Source organism: Anomaloglossus baeobatrachus, unplaced genomic scaffold (assembly GCF_048569485.1).
Source record: "Anomaloglossus baeobatrachus isolate aAnoBae1 unplaced genomic scaffold, aAnoBae1.hap1 Scaffold_334, whole genome shotgun sequence".
Lineage (NCBI taxonomy): Eukaryota > Metazoa > Chordata > Amphibia > Anura > Aromobatidae > Anomaloglossus > Anomaloglossus baeobatrachus.
In genome coordinates, this window is record NW_027442718.1 from 177,884 (window position 1) to 201,423 (window position 23,540).

The 23,540-nt window shown below is 47.0% G+C and overlaps 1 protein-coding gene across 1 annotated transcript; it reads right to left on the minus strand.

Moving 5' to 3' along the window:
* Positions 1-856: 856 nt before the first annotated feature.
* Positions 857-23,540, minus strand: LOC142271034 (uncharacterized). The gene is made up of 11 exons (XM_075332461.1): positions 23,463-23,540; positions 23,154-23,333; positions 22,948-23,071; positions 22,767-22,864; positions 18,626-18,775; positions 18,319-18,498; positions 18,114-18,237; positions 17,917-18,030; positions 5,426-5,858; positions 4,414-4,474; positions 857-1,165 (listed from the first exon to the last, which is right to left on the minus strand). Exons 1-11 carry the CDS (start codon positions 23,538-23,540, stop codon positions 857-859), a joined length of 1,851 nt encoding a protein of 616 aa, XP_075188576.1.

Sequence of the window (23,540 nt, forward strand, 5' to 3'; positions counted from 1 at the left end):
GATAATCCAGTTCCCTCAGGATGTTCATCCCTAGGACCACTGGGAGATTTGGCCTTGCCTGCGTTTTCATGAGTATAACTCCCTTGGTTCCCAGCTTCTGTCGGCACAGTTGCACCTTCATCCATGTGATGCCCACTATTGGAATCTCTTCATTGTTAGCCGCTTTCATTCTTAAAAAATGCCCAGATTCTAGTGTAGCAGCTTCCTTGAAGTACATCTGGATATATTCCACCGGCATAGTCGTCGCCCCTGATCCAGTGTCTACCACACACGTGACCTTCTTCCCTCCAAACTGTACCTCTAGTACAGGACTCTCCGCAATCAGATCTTCTAAGCAGAGTTCGGGCATTTGTTCTCGGTTCTGCCTCGCCGTATGCCCAGCAACAGTGAGGGCTTCCCTTTTACCATCGTCGCAGTTTCTTCTGTTCTGCCCCTCCGGCAATCTCGTTGCAGATGTCCAATCTCATCTCCAACACTGGATAGGCCCTCTCATCCCGCTTCTTGCTACCTCTGTTCTGGGGCCAGCCGCTGTTCCTCGTTGTGTATAACGCCATGACTGCATTTCCACCATAGGAGGTGGCATTTGTCCAGGCATGGGAGTATAGGAGCATATCGGTATGGGTATGTTGGTAGCGTCCCCTGAGCCCGCATTTGTTGCATCTGTTCCGCTAGACCCTCCACAGTTTTCTGCAAGTCATACATGGACAGAGTCTCGACTCAATTCCCTTGTGTCAACTGCCTGCATGTTATTATATAACCTCCAGGATCCGCGCCACTGCCTCTTGTTGGATTTCAGCGTAGGTAACACCAGGGGTACTGCTTGCCTTCAACAGTAGTTCCCTCCTAACATTTCATTTTAAATCCCCTCAATGAACTGATCCCGTAAAATGCGATCAACCTCGGCGTCAGCGCCCACAGTTACATTCAACTTCTTCTTAATCTCCTGATGCAATTCTTCCAATGCGATGCCAAAATGGATCAGACTCACTCCGCTCCTCTGGATCCGAGCGAAAAATTGTACTTGCAGTTGTATGGCCGCTGCCACATGGTCAAAAGCTTTTTCCAAGATCTGAATTATTTCATCAACTGTCTTCCGCTGGCTTTCTGGTTTCAGCAGAACAACCTTGAAGGCATCTCCCTCCAGAGTATTTAGTGCGACCTGGAGCTGCAGTTTGGAATGTACGTTGTGCAAGGCAATGGCGTTCTTAGCCGGCCCACCCAATCACTGAACAGTAAGTTATATCCATCGACCTTAGCCAGGTGATTTAGCTGCGTGCCCGTTGCAGAGCACCCTATAAGCTGCTCACTGCTGGTCACCAAAGGGGAAGGGGGGTGAAGTACTACAGGGGGTGTTGCAGCGTCTCACACTTGCTCAGGATTATCCATAGCGAGCACCGTATCATGCCGATTACGCCAAATATGTAACGACCGGATGCCGCTTGTTATGACTATTAAGGTACGATGGCACTATGGAAAACCCAGGGACACAAAGATGGTAAATAACAGTTTTCTTCATAAGTCTAAAGATAACTGACAAAACCAGTTCTCTTACAACTTATGGACCACAACAGCCCGGAATAAACAATAACAATTTATGCAACTTGGAGGACTTCAAGTGTTGGTCTGTAGAGATGAACTGGACTATAATTTTTATCCCCCGGCTATACTGCTCCCTCCCCTGTCTATTAATGGGGCTTAACCGAGTGCACTACTACAGATAATGGCACGTGATCCCTCCAAGGATATAATCTTACAACCACCTCCCCTTATGTTTACAATTCAATCAGGGTACCTGGCCAACTTCCCATATACAGTAAGAAACAAGTGAATTTATGTACATGTACCTCTATGCAACACTCTGTAACCCTCACTGCCCCCAGACAGTGTGATGAAGCAAAGACAGAATAGTCTGTTATTATCAGCACAACACAGCTTAACTTCTGATAAATTTCGGGTCAGAGCAAATGCCTCCGGATAAACAAGCAAGCAAAGCTCCTTGTCAGTGAACAGTCTTTCAAAGAATAGTCTTCCTTCAATGCGTCCTCTTCCTATCTGTCTGTCCCTAACTGACTATTAGTACACCGATGGTCTCAGGTCAGTTGCTACTCACAGAAGTCTTCCACCCAAGATGGCGTCGGTCTCCCTCAGACTGCTTCTGATGCACTGTTAGATGATCTTATCCAAGCACTTTCTGGAGAAAAGTTTGCTCAGATGAATTCCCCTCGTCAGGAGCAGGCAGTAGGAGCTTCAAAGAAACAAGCAATCCCATTTGTCCAGAACACAGGAGTTCAACAACCTTCTCCCTCTCTCGCAGCCTTCTTCCTGTCACTCTCCTCTTGCTCGTGCAGTCTCCATATCTCAACTGAACATTTAACTGTCTCTATCTGTTTAAGTTACAAGGGAAAACTAATGTAACCCCTTACTGTCTAGCAGTGTGCCTGCCCTCTAGTGACAACTTGTGGCCATTTAAGTTATAGCATATATAACTTACATATACAGTATTATATATATATATATATATATAATACTTCATTAAGAAACATAAAAGTTTATCTTATGTACATTTTCACCCTGTTGCAGGGACATATATACTAGGACAAGAGCCATATATACTAGGATGGGGATCATATATACCAGGATGGGATAAAGATGGACAACATATATACCAGAATGAAAGACCTATATATGAGTATGGGATACAAATATACCTGGAAGGGGCCCAGTATGGGGAACATTAGTACAGAATTGGGGGATTTTATCCCCATAACAGTGTCAGCAGCAGATCCTACCCATAACAGTGCTTCATGACCACATTTTTTGCGTTAATTTTTTCCCTATATTCCTCCTTCAAAACCTAGGTGTATCTTGTGGTCTAAAAAAATACAATAATTTCTAAAAAGAAAGAAAATGGTTCTGTTCCTCACAAATTCTTAAGGAACTGTAGCCGATTTTAGGATAAAACCCTTTGAATTATGGTACATCATAATGGCTTCTCCCGTGTGACTCATCTGACAACAGAACCTGAATAATGATAAAAACATTTGGCAAATTCTGAATGCAAAATAGGCTGCTCCGCTCTGTTGGTTTTCTGATGGTCGGCAAGACTTGATTTACCAGTTAAACATTTCAATTATTCACAACATGAAAAAGGTTCCTTCCCTCTGCGGCTTCTTCACATGTTTAACAAGATGTGATTTCTGAGAATTACATTTGCCACATTCAGAACATAAAAATGGTTTATTTTGTGTGATTTTTATGATAGTAAACAAGACCTGATTTCCTAGTAAAACAGTTACCTCATTCTGGGCATGAAAACAGCTTCTCCCCTATGTGAGATCTTTGATGCACAACAAGTTCTGATTTCCAAATAAAACATTTCCTACACTCTGAACATGAAAATGGCTTCTCCGTAGAGTGGATCGAACGCCCGAAAAACCGGGGATATGGGGGCAGGAGCGTGCGCGGTATACTCACAGAGGCGCTGACATGGCGGCACACTCCTTCCGGGTCACGCTTTTCTCTTCCGGAGTCGACAATTCAATATTCATTGTTTTGCCCGCCCACCTGCGCATCATTGGTTGCAGTTAGACGCGCCCACACCCTGAGTGGCAGCGTGTCTGCTGACTGCAACCAATCACAAGCGGCAGGACGGCCGGTGGGCGGGGAATGCAGTGACTACTTTTTTTTTTTTAAATAATTAAAAAAAAAAACAACGTGCGGTCCCCCCTAATTTTCATCCCCAGCCATGATAACGCCGGCTGGGGGCTGGTATACTCTCAGCCCGCATCCACCCAGTATTGCCGCATCTATTAGATGTGACAATCCCGGTGCGATACCAGCTATTCCCGTTGGCCTGATGCAGTGCCAATCGGGGTAAATAACAGCACATGGCTGCTACTAAGCCCTATGTTTGTGATGGCACAGGCGTCTGTGAGACACCGGCTTCACAAACCTGTAAGTGAATGTAATTAAACAGACACAGAGAAAAATCCTTTATTTGGAATAAAATACAAACACGCACCCTCCTTCACCACTTTATTACCCCCAACACCCTGCAGCTCCAGCGTAATCCATACACAATGTCCCACGGCGACACATTCAGCTTTGCTACATGTCACAGCTAGCAGCCATAGAGATGACTGCTAGCTATGAGTGCAGCCTATGACTGAGCAGCGTTAAGCGATGACTGCAGGCAGAGCTGTCACAGGCTGGGGGGGGGGGAGCGTCAGCTTGGAACCAATCATAGATGAGAGGACGGCCGGTGGGCGGGGAAAACACAGAAAGCTGTGTGTATGCGATGGATAGCACAGGAAATGATTGCGCGACCCGGAAGCAGTGTGCCGCCATGACGCCGAGTCTCGGTAAGTATGAAACGCTCATTTTTTTCTGATTTTGTTTATTTGTATTAATTACCGAATACGAATCGTGCACCCGGAATCCCGCGCCCGGGTGCGGCACAGATATAACTCTGAAACTGCGCGTATCCAGAATTTTACAGTCCGGACACGCTCAGCACTACTTCTCCCCTGTTTGACATCTTTGATGCACAGCAAGTTCTGATTTCCAATTAAAACATTTCCCACACTCTGAACATGAAAATGGCTTGAACCCAGTGTGAGATCTTTGATGCCGAAGAAGTTTTGATTTCCGAATAAAACATTTCCCACACTCTGAACATGAAAATGGCTTCTCCCCGGTGTGAGATCTTTGATGCACAACAAGTTCTGTTTTCCGAATAAAACATTTACCACATTCTGAACATGAAAATGGTTTCTCCCCTGTGTGACATCTTTGATGCACAACAAGTTCTGATTTCCGAATAAAACATTTCCTACACTCTGAACATGAAAATGGCTTCTCCCCTGTGTGACATCTTTGATGCACAAGAAGTTCTGATTTCCGAATAAAACATTTCCTACACTCTGAACATGAAAATGGCTTCTCGCCTGTGTGACATCTTTGATGCACAACAAGATCTGATTTCCGAATAAAACCTTTCCTACACTCTGAACATGAAAATGGCTTCTCCCCGGTGTGATATCTTTGATGCACAACAAGATCTGATTTCTGAATAAAACATTTACCACATTCTGAACATGAAAATAGGTTCTCCCCTGTGTGAGATCTTTGATGCTGAACAAGATTTGATTTCCGAATAAAACATTTCCCACATTCTGAACATGAAAATGACTTATCCCCTGTGTGACATTTCTGATGTCTAACAAGGTCTGATTTCCGAATAAAACATTTCCCACACTCTGAACATGAAAATGGCTTCTCCCCTATGTGAATTTTCTGATGTGTAACAAGATGTGATTTCTGAATAAAACATTTCCCACACTCTGAACATGAAAATGGCTTCTCCCCTGTGTGAATTTTTTGATGTCTAGCAAGGTCTGATTTCTGAATAAAAGATTTCCCACACTCTGAGCATGAAAATGGCTTCTCCCCAGAGTGATTTTTTTTATGGTAAGCAAGGGTTATTTTATGAGTAAAACATTTTCCACATTCTGGGCATGAAAATGGCTTCTTCCCTGTGTGAGTTTTTTGATGGATATTAAGATGTGATTTCCTGATAAAACATTTCCCACATTTTGCACATGAAAATGGTTTCTCCCTTGTAGGAGCCGTTTCATGTTTCACATCCCTTCTGTAACTTTTGTTTTGCTTACAATTCTGTGATAAATTGGAATTTTGGACTTGTTTGAAAAGATCAGATGTTAAAGCTTTCCGAGGAAGGGCTGGAAGTATATCTGGGACAACAGCATGCTCTTCATATGTATCATGTGTGATACTTTCATCATCTGTTATAAATTCTGAAGATGTTAGATGTCCATCTGAACTCCCAATACAGTCATCTGTGAGAAATAAACACAATGTTATTTTTTTTTTTTAAAAAATTCTTTATTTTAAATACCAACTCGTAACATTGGAAACTTTCTATTCCACAAGGAGCGACATGAAGATTATCAGGTACATAAGATTGACATGTATCCTGACCTCCAGTACCCTTATGTATCCCGTCTGCCATCCAAACGAGTCTGGTCTGAGTTTAACCTTTTTGAGAACCAACTCTATACAAAGAAAGAAGAACATATAGCAGAAAGAGAGAAAAAGAAGTCCTAAAAGAGTATATCATAAGTTGAATAACAGAAACAGGAGAAAAGTAAGAGGGGGAGCGGGGAGAAAGGTGAGAAGAGGGGGGGGGAAAAGGAGAAAGAGAGGGAGAGGGAGAGGAAGAAAAAAAAAAAAAAAGGGGGTGGGTAGGGAGAGGGGGTGGGGGGGGACTCACGGGGCCTCACACCGCCCTCCCACCAGGGCACTCCTGTGGATCAGAGAGCAGTCTTATGTGGTCTGTTGAGGAAGTGAACTCCATCCATGGAAACCATGTCCTGTAAAAGTCCTCGTGACGGTCATTAAGAGAGGATGTCAAACCCTCCATGTGCATTAAGTCGTTAACCCATGATACCCACTGAGCCGTCGTGGGGGGGTCAGTAGACTTCCAGCCAAGAGGAATGCAGGACCTGGCGGCCATGACCAGGAATCTCAGCAAGGAGCGCTTGTATTTAGAGATCGGGAGTTCCGATAATTGAAGTAAAAACAACTCTGGACCCAGTGTCTCTTTCGTCCCGGTCACCTGTCTGATTACCTGTTTCACCTCTGACCAAAACCTCTGCAGAGAGGGACATGACCAGAAAACATGTACATAGTCACCCTCCTCTAATCCGCATCGCCAACATGTAGGGTCCACTGAGGGGCATATCCTATGCAGCCTAGTCGGGACTCTGTACCACCTTGCCAGCAGTTTATAGTTGGCCTCCAGCAATCTGGAGCTGATCGATGTTTTATGTGCTAACAGTAGAATTTTGTCTCTTTGCGTAACAGTCAGGGCAATCCCCAGATCCCTCTCCCACTGCTTCAGGTAGGCCGGAAGGGGCAAGTCTCCTGGGTCCGATAGCATGTTGTATACTAGGGAGAGTGCATGCCGAAGAACACCCACCTCTAGATACAGTTTTTCAAACCTCGTGGGGGGCCCCGCATACTGAGTGAAGCAGGGGAGGGAGCCCAGAAAATGCCTCAGTTGCATCGCCCTCCATCTCCCCATGGGGTTCGGGGTCAGGAGACTACGGATATCCTCAAGAGGTAGCCAGTCCCCCCCTCCTCCCAGGTGACAAGCTCTAAATCTACCCCCCTGGGCCCAGCCCCGAAAGACAGGGTCCGAGAGGCCGGGACGGAACTCCGGGTCACCTAATATGGGCGACATGCAGGAAGGCACTGGAAGGAGGAGACGCCGAATCTCGCTTTTCGAGCAGCATTCAAGGGTGGCACCAATAAGTGGGTGAGATTTCAAATTTGTCGGAGAAAATTGCAAAAGCCAAGGAGTGGCCGGGAGGTGTATGTCCGAGAAACTCTGTTCCAGTGCCACCCATGCCTTTGTCTTAGAGTGGCGGCACCAGTCTAGTATCCTGACCATATGAGTGGCCCAGTAATATTTTTTCAAATCGGGGATTCCCAGACCTCCTCTGCTCTTAGGCCTGCACAGGAGGGAACGGGAAATTCTCGCCGGTTTATTTGCCCAGATAAATTTAGTTTGTAGTGAAACCACATCCCCGAAAAAGGAGCCCGGGATCCGAATCGGCAGGGACTGAAAGAGGTATAATAGCCGAGGGAGTATATTCATCTTCAATATTGCACACCTCCCGAACCAAGTGAAGTAGCCCTTCCCCCATCTTGCGCAATCTGTTCTAATAGATTGCAAGAGAGGTAGATTAGTCAACTCTACAAATTGAATTATGTCCGCTGCCAACTGGACCCCCAAGTACGTCAGGGAGTGACTAGACCACCTAAACCTAAACGCAGATTGAAGCGAGACTACCTGTTCTTGGGGTAGAGATACATTTAAAGCTTCGGACTTTGACATGTTAATTTTACAGTTAGAAAGAGAGGAGTATATTTCCAACTCTCTCAATAGGTTGAGGAGGGAAACCTGTGGATTAGTTATGAAAAAGAGTAGGTCATCCGCATACGCCGCAATTTTGTAGGTGGTGCCATCAACTCTAGGGCCCGATATGTTGATGTTTCCTCTGATTCGACAGAGTAGGGGTTCCAGGGTCAGGATGAAAATTAGGGGCGAGAGGGGGCAACCCTGTCTTGTGCCATTAAGAATGGGGAATCTATCTGAAATGAGACCATTCACCCTGACTGTTGCCGATGGGATGCTGTACAGAGAGCAGATCCACCTGAACATCATCCTCCCCAGCCCCACTACTCGCAAAACCTCCTCCATGAATATCCAATTAACTCTGTTGAACGCTTTTTCTGCGTCAGTCGACAAGAGCATGAGGGGCGTCCCTTCCGTTTTAGTCTTATGGATTAAGTTTACCGCCTTAGTAGTGTTGTCTCTTGCTTCTCTTCCCCTTACAAACCCTGCCTGGTCCGTGTGAACAATTTCCCCAATCAGCGGGGAAAGTCTATCCGATATGATTCTAGTAAAGAGCTTCAAATCAGTGTTAAGGAGGGATATCGGCCTGTAACTAGAGCAGGAGGAAGGGTCTTTGCCCTCTTTAGGGATGACTACTATGTTAGCGGCTAAGGAATCCTTCGGCACTGGGGCCGCCGCGTGGGATGGGATATTGTTAAAGGCTGAGAGGAATGGGGGAAAAAGTAGAGCGCCCATTTTTTTGTAGTATCGCAAGGGGAAACCATCTGGGCCCGGGACCTTGCCTGTGGGGGGAGTTTTTGATTTCGGACCAGTACTCCTCCTCAGAGATGGGCCTCTCCAGTGCCGTCGCTTCCTCGGGTTTAAAGTGTTTGAAGACAGAATCCAAGATATATTTCCTTATGCGTTGCCGCAGCTCCGCCCCGGCCCTCTCGGATCGTCCCCCGTCTATCGAATAAAGCGAGGAATAGAAATCTTTGAAGGCGGATGCAATGTCCTTCGGCAGTGTGGCCCACCCCCCTCCAGAAGTGTGTACTTTAGGGACATATCCCCTCGCTCTCTGAGTCCGCAGGGCACGAGCCAGTGCCCTACCACGCTTATTGCCGAATTCGTAGAAGTGTCTTCTACACTTGGCTAGTGCTCCCTTGGCTTTGTGGTATAGTAAAGTACGCAATTCCTCCTTCTTCCTGCCCAGCCTGACTCCTATTTCCCCTCCCAAAGACCCCTTGTGTGTTACTTCCAACTCCCTTATATCGGCTAAGAGATATGTGACCTCTGCTGCCCGTTCCCTCTTCAATCGTGAGCCATGTTTGATGAGTAGTCCCCTTGCAACGCATTTGTGCGCTTCCCAGACGATATTGGGAGACACCTCCCCCTTTCTGTGACTGTCAAAATATTCAGTCAAGGCCTCCCCCAGTTTCCTCATCGTCACCTGGTCAGTAAGTAATGAAGTGTTCAGTATCCACTGTCCCTGTCTTCTGATGGAACAGTGGAGGGATATAGTGACTGTGACCAGAGCATGATCAGAAAAGGATATGCACTCAATTGACGCGTCCACCAGAGAATGAAGGTCCCCGTGTTTGAGGAAGAAGAGGTCCAGCCGTGAATAGCAGTTATGAACTGCTGAATAAAATGAAAAGTCTTTGTCTAATGGGTGCATCAACCGCCAAGTGTCTATCAGTTGGTGATCATGTAGTCCCCGTCTCATCCGGCGCAGAGCCGTCTGTGGGAGACTGGACACCCCCTTTGAACTATCCCTAGACGGCTCCAACACGACATTAAAGTCACCCCCCAGAATCAGAGTACCCTCTGAGAATTCCTCCATCTGCTCAAGGTAACGTAGCAAGGCGGCACACTGGCCCGTATTAGGCAGATAAACTGCCACAAAGGTGACAATCTGGGAGACAATGCGTCCCTTGAGCATTAGGAGCCTTCCCTCGGCATCCGACCGAGAGTCCAACTGTTCCCAAGGGAGAGTACTAGACAGCAAGATGCTTGTGCCCCTTGATCTGGGATCCGGGGAGGGTGAGCGGTGTACTATTGGGTACCTTCTGTCCGAGAGACTGTATGGTCTGGATTCGCAGTAGTGTGTCTCTTGAAGAAAGGCGACCTGGATTCGGTTTCTCCATAGGAAGTTCAATAGTATAGAACGTTTCTCCGGGCTGTGAAGTCCCTTGACATTCAATAAGCCCACTCGTAGCTCGTGCTGCTTTTGTTTCGCCATGCTCTGTCACAGGAACCTGGGTGGGGGGGAAGGGGGAGAAAAAAAAAAAAAAAGGGGGGGGGGGTGGGGGAAAAGAGGGGAGAAGAGTGCGTAGAGGGGGGGAGAAAAGAAGAAGAAAAAAACTTCTAGGATAGAAGAGAGAAAGGAAAGAAGCTCAAGAAGATAGCCAGAAACTAGAGAGACAGTTAATGTACTGTTCGTAGAACCGGGGACCAGCCCAGGGACTACTTAAGGGAAGAACGGGGACACAGACCGACACACGGCCAGAGCGCAAACCCGCGCCCTACTTTTTAATGCTGGCCGGCCCCCCTCCCCAACAATAAGGAAGGGTCCGCCAAATAACCTCCCGCTAACCCCACCCCCCCAGGATAAGCATATAAAGACATTACCCCCCCACCACCCCAGCAGCCCACCATCTTAAGATCCGCCAATGCAAATGCTTTAATCATCCCCCAGTACATTGTGTCCAACAGAATTGATTTAACGTCCCGAAAGCCATTTTTGAGAGGCGTAGGCACACAGAAGACTCTCCTATCTCCCGTCTCTTTGACTCCGCCTCCACCAGCATTGCCTCATTTGTAGGCACACCTCCGCTCAAACTTTACTCGAGAGTAGCCTCAATTCTCACAGGTCCTCCCTTTGGGCAGAGGGGTCCCCCCCCTTTCTCCTCCGCTGCTCCGTATAGGCCTGGGGTTCCCAAGCCATCCAGTCCGGAACCGAGCAGTCCGATATATCCAGGAAGGCACAGAGATTCGGAAGCTCCGAGTGCCTCCTCAGCAAGAACACCGAGTCCCCCTTACGCACAATCAGGTGAAAGGGGCGACCCCATCTATAGGAGGCGTTCGCTTCTTTTATGCTGATCAGGAGAGGTTGCAGCAGGCGCCTCATATACAGTGTGCGGCTGGAAACGTCTGGAAATAACTTTACCGTAGCTCCGTCTATTTGCACAGAGCCATGTGTCCAGGCCCCCTGTAAGATCCTTTCTCTGTCTCCATAGTAATGTAAGCGGCATAACACATCTCTGGAGGAGGACGTGAGTCTGAGGCTGGGCCTGGCAACCCTGTGGATTCTGTCAAAAAGGTAAGTAGCCTCAAGAGGACGGTCGGTGACCATGTTGAAGATGGACAGGACTTTAGTGCGCAGGAGATCCTGAGGCCAGTCCTCCGGTATACCCTTCAGCCTGATGTTATTTCTCCTGCTCCTGTTTTCTTGATCATCCAGGAGCAGGGCTAGATCTCTGATGTGGGCATTAGAAGATTCACAGTCCCTTTCAATTCGCTCCATCCTACCCTCCAGGGACTCCTGTGCTTGCTCCGTTGCCTCAATTCTGTCCTCCAGCACCACCATTTCCTCTCTCAGGGTGGACAGCGCCATCTGCTGGGAGAATTCAATTCTGGCCACTACATCCTCCAGGTCTTTCTTGCTGGGGAGGGCCAGGATAAGCTCTCTGAGAGCGTTTATATCTTCCTGCGGAGGGCAGGGTGCCTGTTAAGGACAGGGGCCCGGTGCGCCCCAGTGGGGGAGGGGTCCCCTGGATGCAAAGGATGGCAGGGATTCCCGGGTCGCATGATCTCCCAGGGGCCGAGGTCTCCGCTTCCCCCGCCGCAGTGTGTTTGGAGGCAGGCTGTGAGGTAGGCTGTGCGGTTCCCCCCCCTCCTCCAGCCCTCCATACCCTTCTGTCCCGTTGCCGGTTCCTTCCGCTGTTTTTTCCCACCGCTGGGCTCTGGCACAATGTTGCTGGCTGTGGGAGGGCGCCGGGCTGCGCCTGGGGAATTTCCCGCCGGAGTGAGCCGCGAGCCCGCCGGCGCCATCTTGCTTCGGGCCGCCAGCGGAGGCTCAGGCCCAGACGTCGCCAGGAACCTGGTCATGCTCCCCTGGGAACTCTGGCACGCCACGGGGGAGGCAGGAGCGGCAGCACTGCCCGGTCTCTTCTTTGGGGCCATCCTGGGAGAGCGGGGTCTGCGGGATGTGTGTATTTGCTGTTGTGGGCGCGGGAGCTCTGAGAGCAAGCTTCCTCACGCCGCCATGTCCAGGACACGCCCCCATGTTATTATTTTTTAATGATATCTTGAAAGTATATTTTTTTTAAACCATAACATCAGAAATTAAATTAGAAAAAAAATGTATTCTGAATCTGTTGTCCAATTTCAACATCTAAAGGGTGCTTTACACGCAGCGATATCACTAGCGATATCGCTGGTGAAAGCACCCGCCCCCGCCGATTGTGCATCACGGGCAAATCGCTGCCCGTGCGGACTTACCTGCCTAGCGACGTCGCTGTTGCCAGTGAACCGCCTCCTTTCTAAGGGGGGCAGTTCGTGCGGTGTCACAGCGGCATCACTAAGCGGCCGCCCAATAGAAGCGGAAGGGCGGAGATGAACGGCAGTAACATCCCGCCCACCTCCTTCCTTACTCATTGCCGGTGGCCTCAGGTAAGCTGCAGTTCGTCGTTCCCGAGGCGTCACACATAGCGATGTGTGCTGCCTCGGGAACGACGAACAATCTGCGTCCTCAACAATCAACGATTTTTTTAAAACGAACGACGTGTCAACAATGGACGATTTGGTGAGTATTTTCCATCGTTAATGGCCGTTCGTTGGTGTCACACGCAACGATGTCGCTAATGATGCCGGATGTGCGTCACGGAATCCGTGACCTCGGCAATATATCGTAAGATACGTCGTTGTGTGTAACGGGGCCTTAAGATTACTGATGGGCGATCCCCCCGATGGTCGAGATCGAGGAGACCCGTCGGATCATTTTGTAAAGATCGGGATCAAGATAACACGATCTTGCATCCAATCACCGATCTTGGACTTTACAGTTATGGGATGGGGCGAGAGGAGGGCTGTAAACTAAAGAATACAGTTAATAATAAACATTGCAATTATACTTACAGGTCCCGTGACGTGTCCTGCACTCTGTCTCCCGCTGCTTCTGCTTCCAAGTACGATCATCGATGTGTCCTCCCGGTAACCAAAGGACCTTCCGTGACGTCATAGCCATGTGATCAGTCACGTGGGAATGTTGTATTATTTCATTGGCTACAGACTGGGTCATATGATTATGACGTCATGCAAAGGTCCTGTAATGTCAGCATGCTTGCCGATACACGGTGTTCGCCCGAGCATCTAATTACTCGGTAAACTTGGCGACCGCCGTGTAGCAACGAGATGCTCGGGCACATGCTCGGCTCCCCCTCCCTGCAGGTTGGCGATTTTTACAGAGTCAGCCCACATGCAGGGATTGGCTGCCACAGCCAGTGATGAATATCGGCGACGGGAATCATGTGATCGGAGATCACCATTACTATAGTGTAGTAACCCGTTCGTTAGGTTACTATGGCAACGGTGGCAGCAGTGACGGCACCGCTTACCAACCCAAAGCCTCTTTTTACTCACTGAGTGATTAGACAGCGCGGGAGCAGCAGCAGCGCTCTTCCTCCCCCCGTGCTTTGTGATATAGCAGAGCTAGATCGGTGACAGAAGACCAGGATCGTGGAGGGGTGAGAAGGAGTAATAAAAGATGGAATCCCTAAGTGTGTCTGTGTATTTATTTCTAATAAAGTATTTTTTCTCTGAGTGGTGTCTATTTTTTTAACCATGTATTAGAGAATCTTACTGGCCGGGTCAAACTTGCCTGACATTAGGAATCTTGGGCTTAACACCAGCTGGTAAAACAAAGCTGGTAATAACCCCTTATTACCCAGCATGCCACCCGCCACCAGGGCCGCTGGAGAGTTGGATACAGTGCCAGAAGATGGCGCTTCTATGAAAGCGCCATTTTCTGGGGCGGGTGCGGACTGCAATTTGCAGCGGGGGATCAGAAAGCTTGGGCCACCCTCCGCTGCGGATTCCAATCCCCAGCTGCCTAGTTGTACCTGGCTGGACACAAAAATTGGGCGAAGCACACGTTACTTTTTTTTGTTCATTATTTCATGAAATTCATGAAATAATTAAAAAAAATGGCTTCCCTATATTTTTGGTTCCCAGCCAGGTACAAATAGGCAGCTAGGGGTTGAAAGCAGCCCGTATCTGTCTGCTGTACCTGGCTAGCATACAAAAATATGGCGAAGCCCCCGTCATTTTTTTTTTGGCGCAAAAAAACTGTTTAAAAAAAAAGGGCTTCCGTGTATTTTGATTGCCAGCCAAGGTAAAGCCAGGCAGATGGGGGTGGCCGCCTGTAGCCATCTGCTTTATGTGCGCTGAGAATCAAAAATACCGCAGAGCGCTACGTCATTTTTTTAAAAAATTATTGATTTTTATACAACTATATATTGTGTGTATATATACAGTACAGACCAAACGTTTGGACACACCTTCTCTTCTCTAGAACAACTGTTAAAAGGAGACTTTGTGCAGAAAGCCTTCATGGTAAAATAGTTGCTAGGAAACCACTGCTAAGGACAGGCAACAAGCAGAAGAGACTTGTTTGGGCTAAAGAACACAAGGAATAGACATTAGACCAGTGGAAATTTGTGCTTTGGTCTGATGAGTCCAAATTTGAGATCTTTGGATCCAACCACCGTGTCTTTGTAGAAAAGGTGAACGGATGGACTCTACATGGCTGGTTCCCACCGTGAAGCATGGAGGAGGAGGTGTGATGGTGTGGGGGTGCTTTGCTGGTGACACTGTTGGGGATTTATTCAAAATTGAAGGCATACAGAACCAGCATGCCTACCACAGCATCTTGCAGTGGCATGCTATTCCATCCGGTTTGCGTTTAGTTGGACCATCATTTATTTTTCAACAGGACAATGACCACAAACACACCTCCAGGCTGTGTAAGGGCTATTTGGCTAAGAAGGAGAGTGATGGGGTGCTACGCGAGATGACCTGGTCTCCACAGTCACCAGACCTGAACCCAATCGAGATGGTTTGGCGTGAGCTGGACCGCAGAGTGAAGGCAAAAGGGCCAACAAGTGCTAAGCATCTCTGTGAACTCCTTCAAGACTGGTGGAAAACCATTTCCGGTGACTACCTCTTGAAGCTCATCAAGAGAATGCCAGGAGTGTGCAAAGCAGTAATGAAAGTAAAAGGAGGCTACTTTGAAGGACTTAGAATATAAGACATATTTTCAGTTGTTTCACACTTTAAGTATTTTATTCCACATGTTTTAATTCATAGTTTTGATGCCTTCAATGTGAATCTACAATTTTCAGAGTCCTGAAAATAAAGAAAACTCTTTGAATGAGATATATATATATATATATATATATATATATATATATATATATATATATATATATATATATATATATATATATATATATATATATATATATATATATATATATATATATATATATATATATATATATACACTGTATATACACATATACATAGACATATATATATATATATATATATATATATATATATATATATATAAATATATGTATATATATAGTACAGACCAAAAGTTTGGACACACCTTCTCATTCAATGAGTTTTCTTATTTTCAAGACTCTGAAAATTGTAGATTCACATTCTCTGGTGCTACAGTAAACAATCTGATTGAGTGTCACAATGTGACTGCAGGATAATGAGGGACAGGGGGCTGCTAGGGGACCCTAGACTCTCCCTAACCTCTTGATTACACCAGAAGATGGAGATGCCTGAGTCCCGTGCCTTACTATTCTCCTGACCAGATTTAATCTGTTATCCCCCGGGGAAGGAAGGTGCAGGAATATGATGGAAACACAGATTAAGACAGACAGGACACATTGCAAACTCACAGAAATAAACAGTGAGAAACTAAGGAGAAAAGTAAGAGCAGGAAGGCAGCAACAAAAAGACACCACAGCAGCTCATAGCAATAATACACAACAACCACCCATAAGTCTGGATCACAACACCTCACCAGATCAGTATAGGTAACTAAGCTGGCATTAATTAAATAGTCGAGCCAACATATCCAGAAGGGGAGCGAATGATACTTTCTCCTCTATAGCATGTGATCAAAGAAATTAACAAGCAGCCCAGCAGAGAATAACTCTTGCTAGCCTGCCCAAGCCCGTGTTTCGACCCCTGCGTTGCTCGCAGACATCAGAGCAGTTAACATGCAGAGTACCAGAATCTATAATTTCCATAGATCCTGATGCCGCCATGACAGTTGGCAAAACCTGCAAAAATCTCCTTGTAACATTGATCTCCAACATAGACGATTTCAAAGAAATTTTTTTTCAAAGACTAACATAAAATAGTTATGCAGATGCCGGATATTTAACGGGATTGTCCGGGACTATAACGTTGATGGCCTAACCTTAGGCTTTGTAAGCAAAGCAAGTTGCAGGGTCTTGCAGTCTGTGAAGATAAACATTAGGGCTCAAATTCATCAAGACCGGCAATGGACACTGACAAATGACATCAAGGACTGGAGTGAGATTTCTGGCATAGGGAACATCGCAGTTTGTTATGAATTAGAGAAGCGGTGGCATCACACCCTTCTTCTGGCCAAGCTCTGCCCATTTTGGTAAAGCTGGTTAAAATTGGCGTGAACACACACACACATACACACACCAGCATTTGGTCTCATGACGTGATGTCAAAAAGGTCCTTAAGTAGTCCTATAACTGGCATATAAACACTGGGGCCGCTAGGAGAATGGGGGCCCTGTGAAATTGTCCAGTTTGCTGTCCCTTTCCCCTAATACCAGTCCTGCATGCCAGCCTGTGTCCTGTTCACTTCTTTTAAGGGTGCTTTACACGCTGCGACATCGCTAACGATATATCGTCGGGGTCACGGTGTTTGTGACGCACATCCGGCGTCGTTAGCGTCATCGCAGCATGTAACAGCTAGGGGCGAGGATCAACAATCGCAAAAACGGCAAAAATCATTGATCATTGACACGTCGCTCCTTTTCATAATATCGTTGGTGGTGCATGCCGCTGGTTGTTCGTCGTTCCTGCCGCACCTCACATCGCTGTGTGTGACACCGCAGGAACGACGAACATCATCCTACCTGCGTCCACCGAAAAAGAAGGAAGGAAGGAGGTGGGCGGCATGTTCTGGCCGCTCACCTCCTCCCCTCCTCTTTTATTGGACGGCCGTTTTATGACGCCGCTGTGACACCGAACACACCTCTCCCTTGAAGGAGGGATTGTTCGGCAGCAACAGCGACGTCGCTGAACAGGTATGTGCGTATGACACTGCCGTAGCGATATTGTTCGCTACGGCAGCAATCACCACATGTCACACGAACGACGGGGGGCGGTGCTATTGCTCGCAACATCGCTAGCAATCTCTAGCAATGTTGCAGCGTGCAAAGCACCCTTTAGACTCCTGCAATTAAGAGACCTTTGGTTACATCATGTCACATGACTTTGAAGTCATCAAAGATCCTTAAACAATCAACCTTACAATACAACTGATGGGGTCCCTAAGAGAGTGAGGTTTCTGAGAAATTGTGCAGTTTGACTCCTCACAACTCCGGCTCTGACTGTAACTAGGGCTTATTTTTGGAATAGGGCTTATATTTCAAGCATTCTCCAAAAATCCCATAAAATCATGCTAGGTCTTATTTTCGGTGTAGGTCTTATTTTTGGTGAAGGTCGTCTTTTCAGGTAAACAGAGTATTCATGAACCCTCTGCAGGTCTTTGAGTTGCCATCATAATGACATAGAGAAGACACTAGAAACAAACAGGAGAAGAAGCAGAAGCAAAGAAAATACAGCTGAAAAAACCCAGAGCAAAAAGCCTAAAAATGTAAACACAAAATTAGTGCAGAAAGTACATGAGTAGAAATCTCTTACTGGATAGAACTGGAGGAAACACATCCTGAGGAACATCGGGATCTTCTTGTTTACAGTCCTGTGGGAGAAGAGGACGGGGACATCTCTCTGGTGTTGTCCTCTTACTGGATAGAGCTGGAGGAGACACATACAGGGACTGAATTCATTCCTTACATACAGATAATTATAGGCCGTGTGTATTTAGTCCTGTCTATTACCTGGTGATGTGAGGGGCTGGGGAACCTCCATCATGACGTCCTTGTACAGATCTTTGTGTCCTTCTAAATACTCCCACTCCTCCATGGAGAAATAGACGGTGACGTCCTGACACCTTATAGGAACCTGACACATACAAGGATACCGTCACCCCCGATCCCTTCATAGCGTTACTGTATAATGTCCCAGCATTCCCAGCAGTGTCACCTCTCCAGTCAGCAGCTCAATCATCTTGTAGGTGAGTTCTAGGATCTTCTGGTCATTGATGTCCTCATGTATCGGGGGGTGAGGTGGAGGCCCCGTGATTGGGCTCAGGGGTCTTCCCCATCCCTCAGACACAGGGGCCTGACAGCGCTCACTAGAGGTCTTCTTCACTACTGTGTAATCCTGGTTATGGAGAAACAGTAATAAATCTCACTCCAGACATTTCCAGAGTCCTCACCTCTCCAGTTCTGTCCATCTGTTATTCCCATAGATAAGAATGATGTAATGTGACGTCATCAGAATCTCTCACCTCTCCAGCAAGCCGGAAGAGGATCTCTAGGGTGAGGTGTAATATCCTCTCCGCCATCTTGTCCCTGTCCATATCCATCCTTGATGGGTCAATTAGGAGAATTCTCTTATATAGAAGATCTCCACTGAGAGGATCCGATATTGTAGGGACCTGAATGGGGAGAAGATGATGATGTAACATCATAAATAATCCGGTGTAATAATACAATTACTGGAGATAACCATTCACTGGATAGGGATAATTGCCGCGCTGCCATGAGGAGTCCAGACTAACTCTGCTGCCTTATTACAGTGAATATATCTTTTGGGGGTTTCATCTGAATCATGTCATTTGAAGAATTACATGTAAACCTGTCATGCTAATAGGTTTAGGAGAAGGGTGTAACCTCACTGCGCCCTGAACCAGGCTTATCCAGGGGGGCATGATTAAGTGCCTACCCAGTCATCACCAGAGCCTCTGAGGTTGGACTTTGCTGACAGTAGGCACCAGTTACTAATACAGGGCAGTCCCTGGTTGTTGTGTTCCACCAAGAGGCTGAGCGGTGTATCATGAGAAAGATGGGGTGGGAGTCACTGCCTCTAGGGAAGAACAGGAAGGATAAACCATGTCACTTACTCTGAGCAACCCTGAGCTCCCCGATGTCCCAAGACAGGTTCTTTCACCTTGTGCGGCAATCACGTGTCTATCCCTGTCTTACCCTAATCACAACCGTGTCTAGTGAGCAGGGCAGGAGGAACACTAGTCCTGCTTTATGATAATGACACAAAAGGAAAATGACAGACAAAGGAAAAAGAAACTGCATTCCAAACAACAAGTGGTAAAAAAGGGGGATGGAAAGAGAAATGAATAAAAAGGGAGATGATCAATAAAAAGATACTGTATACACTTTATCCTGGGTTATTCATGTGGTTGCTAAATGGGTAATATTCTATAAAATGATTTTGCTCCATGTATGAATCCCATTGATATTTAGGTGTATTTGACCTCTGTGTATTTAATGTAATGGCCGCTAATGTTCCATATTCTAGTTTCCAGCTGAGTTCTACGCCTGCATTAACCCTATGTTCCATTGTGAACTGCAGACATCCACTTTTTACGATCGTTAGGTGGAGTCCGTCTTTGATTTATTGCTCGGTTTGTGTATCCGTGGCTTGTAGCCCTATTGTGATATGTTCCTATGTGCTAGAATATGCGCATAACTATTTGGGAATGAATATCAATATGGCTGCTGACAGAGAACTATCATATCACTGGTGGCTTTGGTACTTTATTTCTGACCCCTCTGCGCTAGCGCTGACTTCCACATTCCAGCATGAACCGCATATTGCTGTATCCCATGACCGCTATGAGTTTGTTCTATCTGCGGTGAACGTGAGGTCCGCGCATGCGCTGTTCGATATTTTAATCCTATCTCAGCCACCTAGTGTTGTATACGTTTTTTTTTTCTTCTCTGCTTGGACACTGTGCAAAAATGGGGTTAATTAGATTATTACTTCACCCGCTACAGCTGTGTTCAGGAACGGCGGGCTATTTAAGGCTGATCTGGGATGCATCTCCATTACACTCCTATTGACTGCTCTGGATCATACCACCAGGATTCTCTGCACCACCGCTGATCTTATATATGGGACTGTATCATGGATATGCATCTATCGAGCATCGTTAATTGGCAAGTACATATTATCACTGCTTTGTCAGTTGCTTTATGGTATATGGTCACAGTGTTTTGGGGAATTTTTGTATATACTATGTACATCATGCAATATGGCTGTATGGTCTCTGATAGACTGCACTTGTCTTTGTAGCCTCCTGATGAAGCATTCACTTGGGGAAACGCGTTGAGGCGGAGACATACCTCATTCATCTTAGATGGCCACTGTTTATAAACAGAATAACCTGGATACGTGACATCTGTAATATATGATCTTCGGAGGAACAATGGACTGTATATTTATTATACCTATTTATGCAGCGCTATACTCTGTATAAATTGTACTGCATTGGATTCATCTTACAGTCAGCAAGTTAAGTCCTGCTCTGGGATATAGGATTGTCCTTTTCCTTGTATACGTTACAGTGCCTCTACTTTGAATTGTATCAATTTGTTATGTTTTGCACTATTATTTGATATTCAGGGCCAAGGAATTAATATTCTAACCCATTTACTTGGACAAATTAGTATTCAATATTTGCATTTCTCTTACCATAGTGTGATTACCACTTGTTAGTTTTATATTTAATAAATCTTTGTTATGGGAAAAAAATATTTTTGTTATACTGAACCATATATATTTCCCTAGACCTTGAGTCATTTCTGCCAATAGGAAGACACCAAAGAAAACTTCCAGGCAGCAATCTCCAGGATCAAATTCAAAGCAATTTCTCTTTCCATGGCTCTCACCTCCATGCCAGCACCATGGAAAAGCAAGGTATCACTGGCAACTACTGAGTTATAGTGGTGAGTACTTATACCAGGGGGGGGGTGCAGAAATCAGAAAAGCTGAGACAACTCAGGATGGAAAGCCAAGAAAGACACAAGGGTCCGCTTAACCCTAGCACTAGTGCTGGCTTGCGTGGTGACCTTCAGACCCATGGGATAGGGGCCACCTCTCTCTGTCTGATAACATGGTGTCGGAAACCTGATATAAGTGTTCAGTGTAGAGAACAGGATAAAATGTGATCCAAAAGTCACACACAGATGGAGAAGTCAAATCTATGATCAGCTCTAATCCTGCTGTGGCGCCCCTGAGGCTTCAGGTGTCACAGGGTACTGAACCTCAATTAGAGTGTAGTACTTATACCGGGTCCAAAGAGGGTCGGTACCAGTTCCACCAACACACATACACACAGTTACAGTGGGTTGCCCTACCCAATGGGGACCGGCCCAGGATCGGGTCATAGCAGGGGGTCACTACAGTTTTTGGATTAACAGGATGCCACCGCACCAGAGGCTCCCCGATCCACTGGAGCTGGGACCCAGGGTCAGAGAGAAGCAACCACCAGGGCGAGTAAGGAGCATACAGTGGGAAGAGTAGGTTGACCTAGTGAGAGTAGTGAACCAGCCGGTGGCAGCGGCTGGGGGAAACAGCTTGGAACACACAACACAACTACAAAGGAGAGAACAGCTCTTGACACGGAGAAAAGCGGACGTGCCACGAGGCAGTGCTGTGGGCCAAGGCGTTTGAACACGGTCGATGGGGAGAAGCAGGCAGCTGCTTCCACAGGACCGGTGCTGTCGGGGTACAGAATCCTAGAGCAGATAGACAACGTGAAGTATATCAACTCTGCAAGGGTTGCGGGAACGGATAGAAGAGTCACCGGACCTACCCCATCGAGTCTTTAGCCAAACAGCATATAGGATCCAGGGCTGAGGTCTTGGACCAGCCCGACATCGGAACTGCGCTATCAGAATACAGAACGGGATACTTTACTGACACTGGGAGCCCCAAGTGCTTCACGCCAAGGCGATCCAATACTTAGTGCATCAAAGGAGAAAAGGCTCATAGACTGACACACACCGGATCGGTATTGGCTGGAGTCCATCATGGCAGAGAACGGTACTCTGGGGCAGTGCCTGAACTACCAGTCAGTAAAAGACCTGGAACCGCAGCCCCTGTCTCTGCCCCTCCTTTACCAGGTGTGGCGCCAACGTGGACCACCACCACCCCTGTCCGTTCTCAGTCATACTCCCAGGGGTAACCCCGCTCCACCTGTTGGGAGTGACACCATCCCAGCTGCGACCTTCACCATCAGCCCCGGAGAGCAGCACCCGTAGCGACGGCCCATCCCTGGTTGCTTACTACAGGTGGCATCACAATCTAAAAAGACTTTCCTCACAGTCTTTACCGCCCTCTCCCTCAGTCCTACCATCCCATCCATCACCTTCCCTCCCTTCCTGTACGTCTCGGGGTCACGAAACCGGGCAAGGCTGGCCCGTGACGATGCAGAGGATCTGCACCCTCGACTTGGGCGACATGTCGGGTGAAAACCCCTCGACCCCGGGGTGTTACACTGCCATCTCCACCGCTCTCATTACACAAGTATAAAACATAATTCTGGTGGATAAAACAAGACTGAGCACAAGACCTTCACAGCCGTCTACACATCATAGGAGATTTCATGGCACCTTCTCTCCATCTACCTGATGATCCTGAGGAACATCGGGGTCTTCTTGTTTACAGTCCTGTGGGAGAAGAGGATGGGAACATCTCTCTGGTGTGGTGCTCTTACTGGATAGACCTGGAGGAGACACATACAGGGACTGAATTCATTCCTTACATACAGATAATTATAGGCCGTGTGTATTTAGTCCTGTCTATTACCTGGTGATGCGAGGGGCTGGGGAATCTCAGTCATGACGTCCTTGTACAGATATTTGTGTCCTTCTAAATACTCCCACTCCTCCATGGAGAAATAGACGGTGACGTCCTGACACCTTATAGGAACCTGACACATACAATGATACCGTCACCCCCCGATCCCTTCATAGCGTTACTGTATAATGTCCCAGCATTCCCAGCAGTGTCACCTCTCCAGTCAGCAGCTCAGTCATCTTGTAGGTGAGTTCTAGGATCTTCTGGTCATTGATGTCCTCATGAATCGGGGGGTGAGGTGGAGGCCCCGTGATTGGGCTCAGGGGTCTTCCCCATCCCTCAGACACAGGGGCCTGACAGCGCTCACTAGAGGTCTTCTTCACTACTGTGTAATCCTGGTTATGGAGAGACACAGTAATAAATCTCACTCCAGACATTTCCAGAGTCCTCACCTCTCCAGTTCTGTCCATCTGTTATTCCCATAGATAAGAATGATGTAATGTGACGTCATCAGAATCTCTCACCTCTCCAGTAAGCCGGAAGAGGATCTCTAGGGTGAGGTGTAATATCCTCTCCGCCATCTTGTCCCTGTCCATATCCAT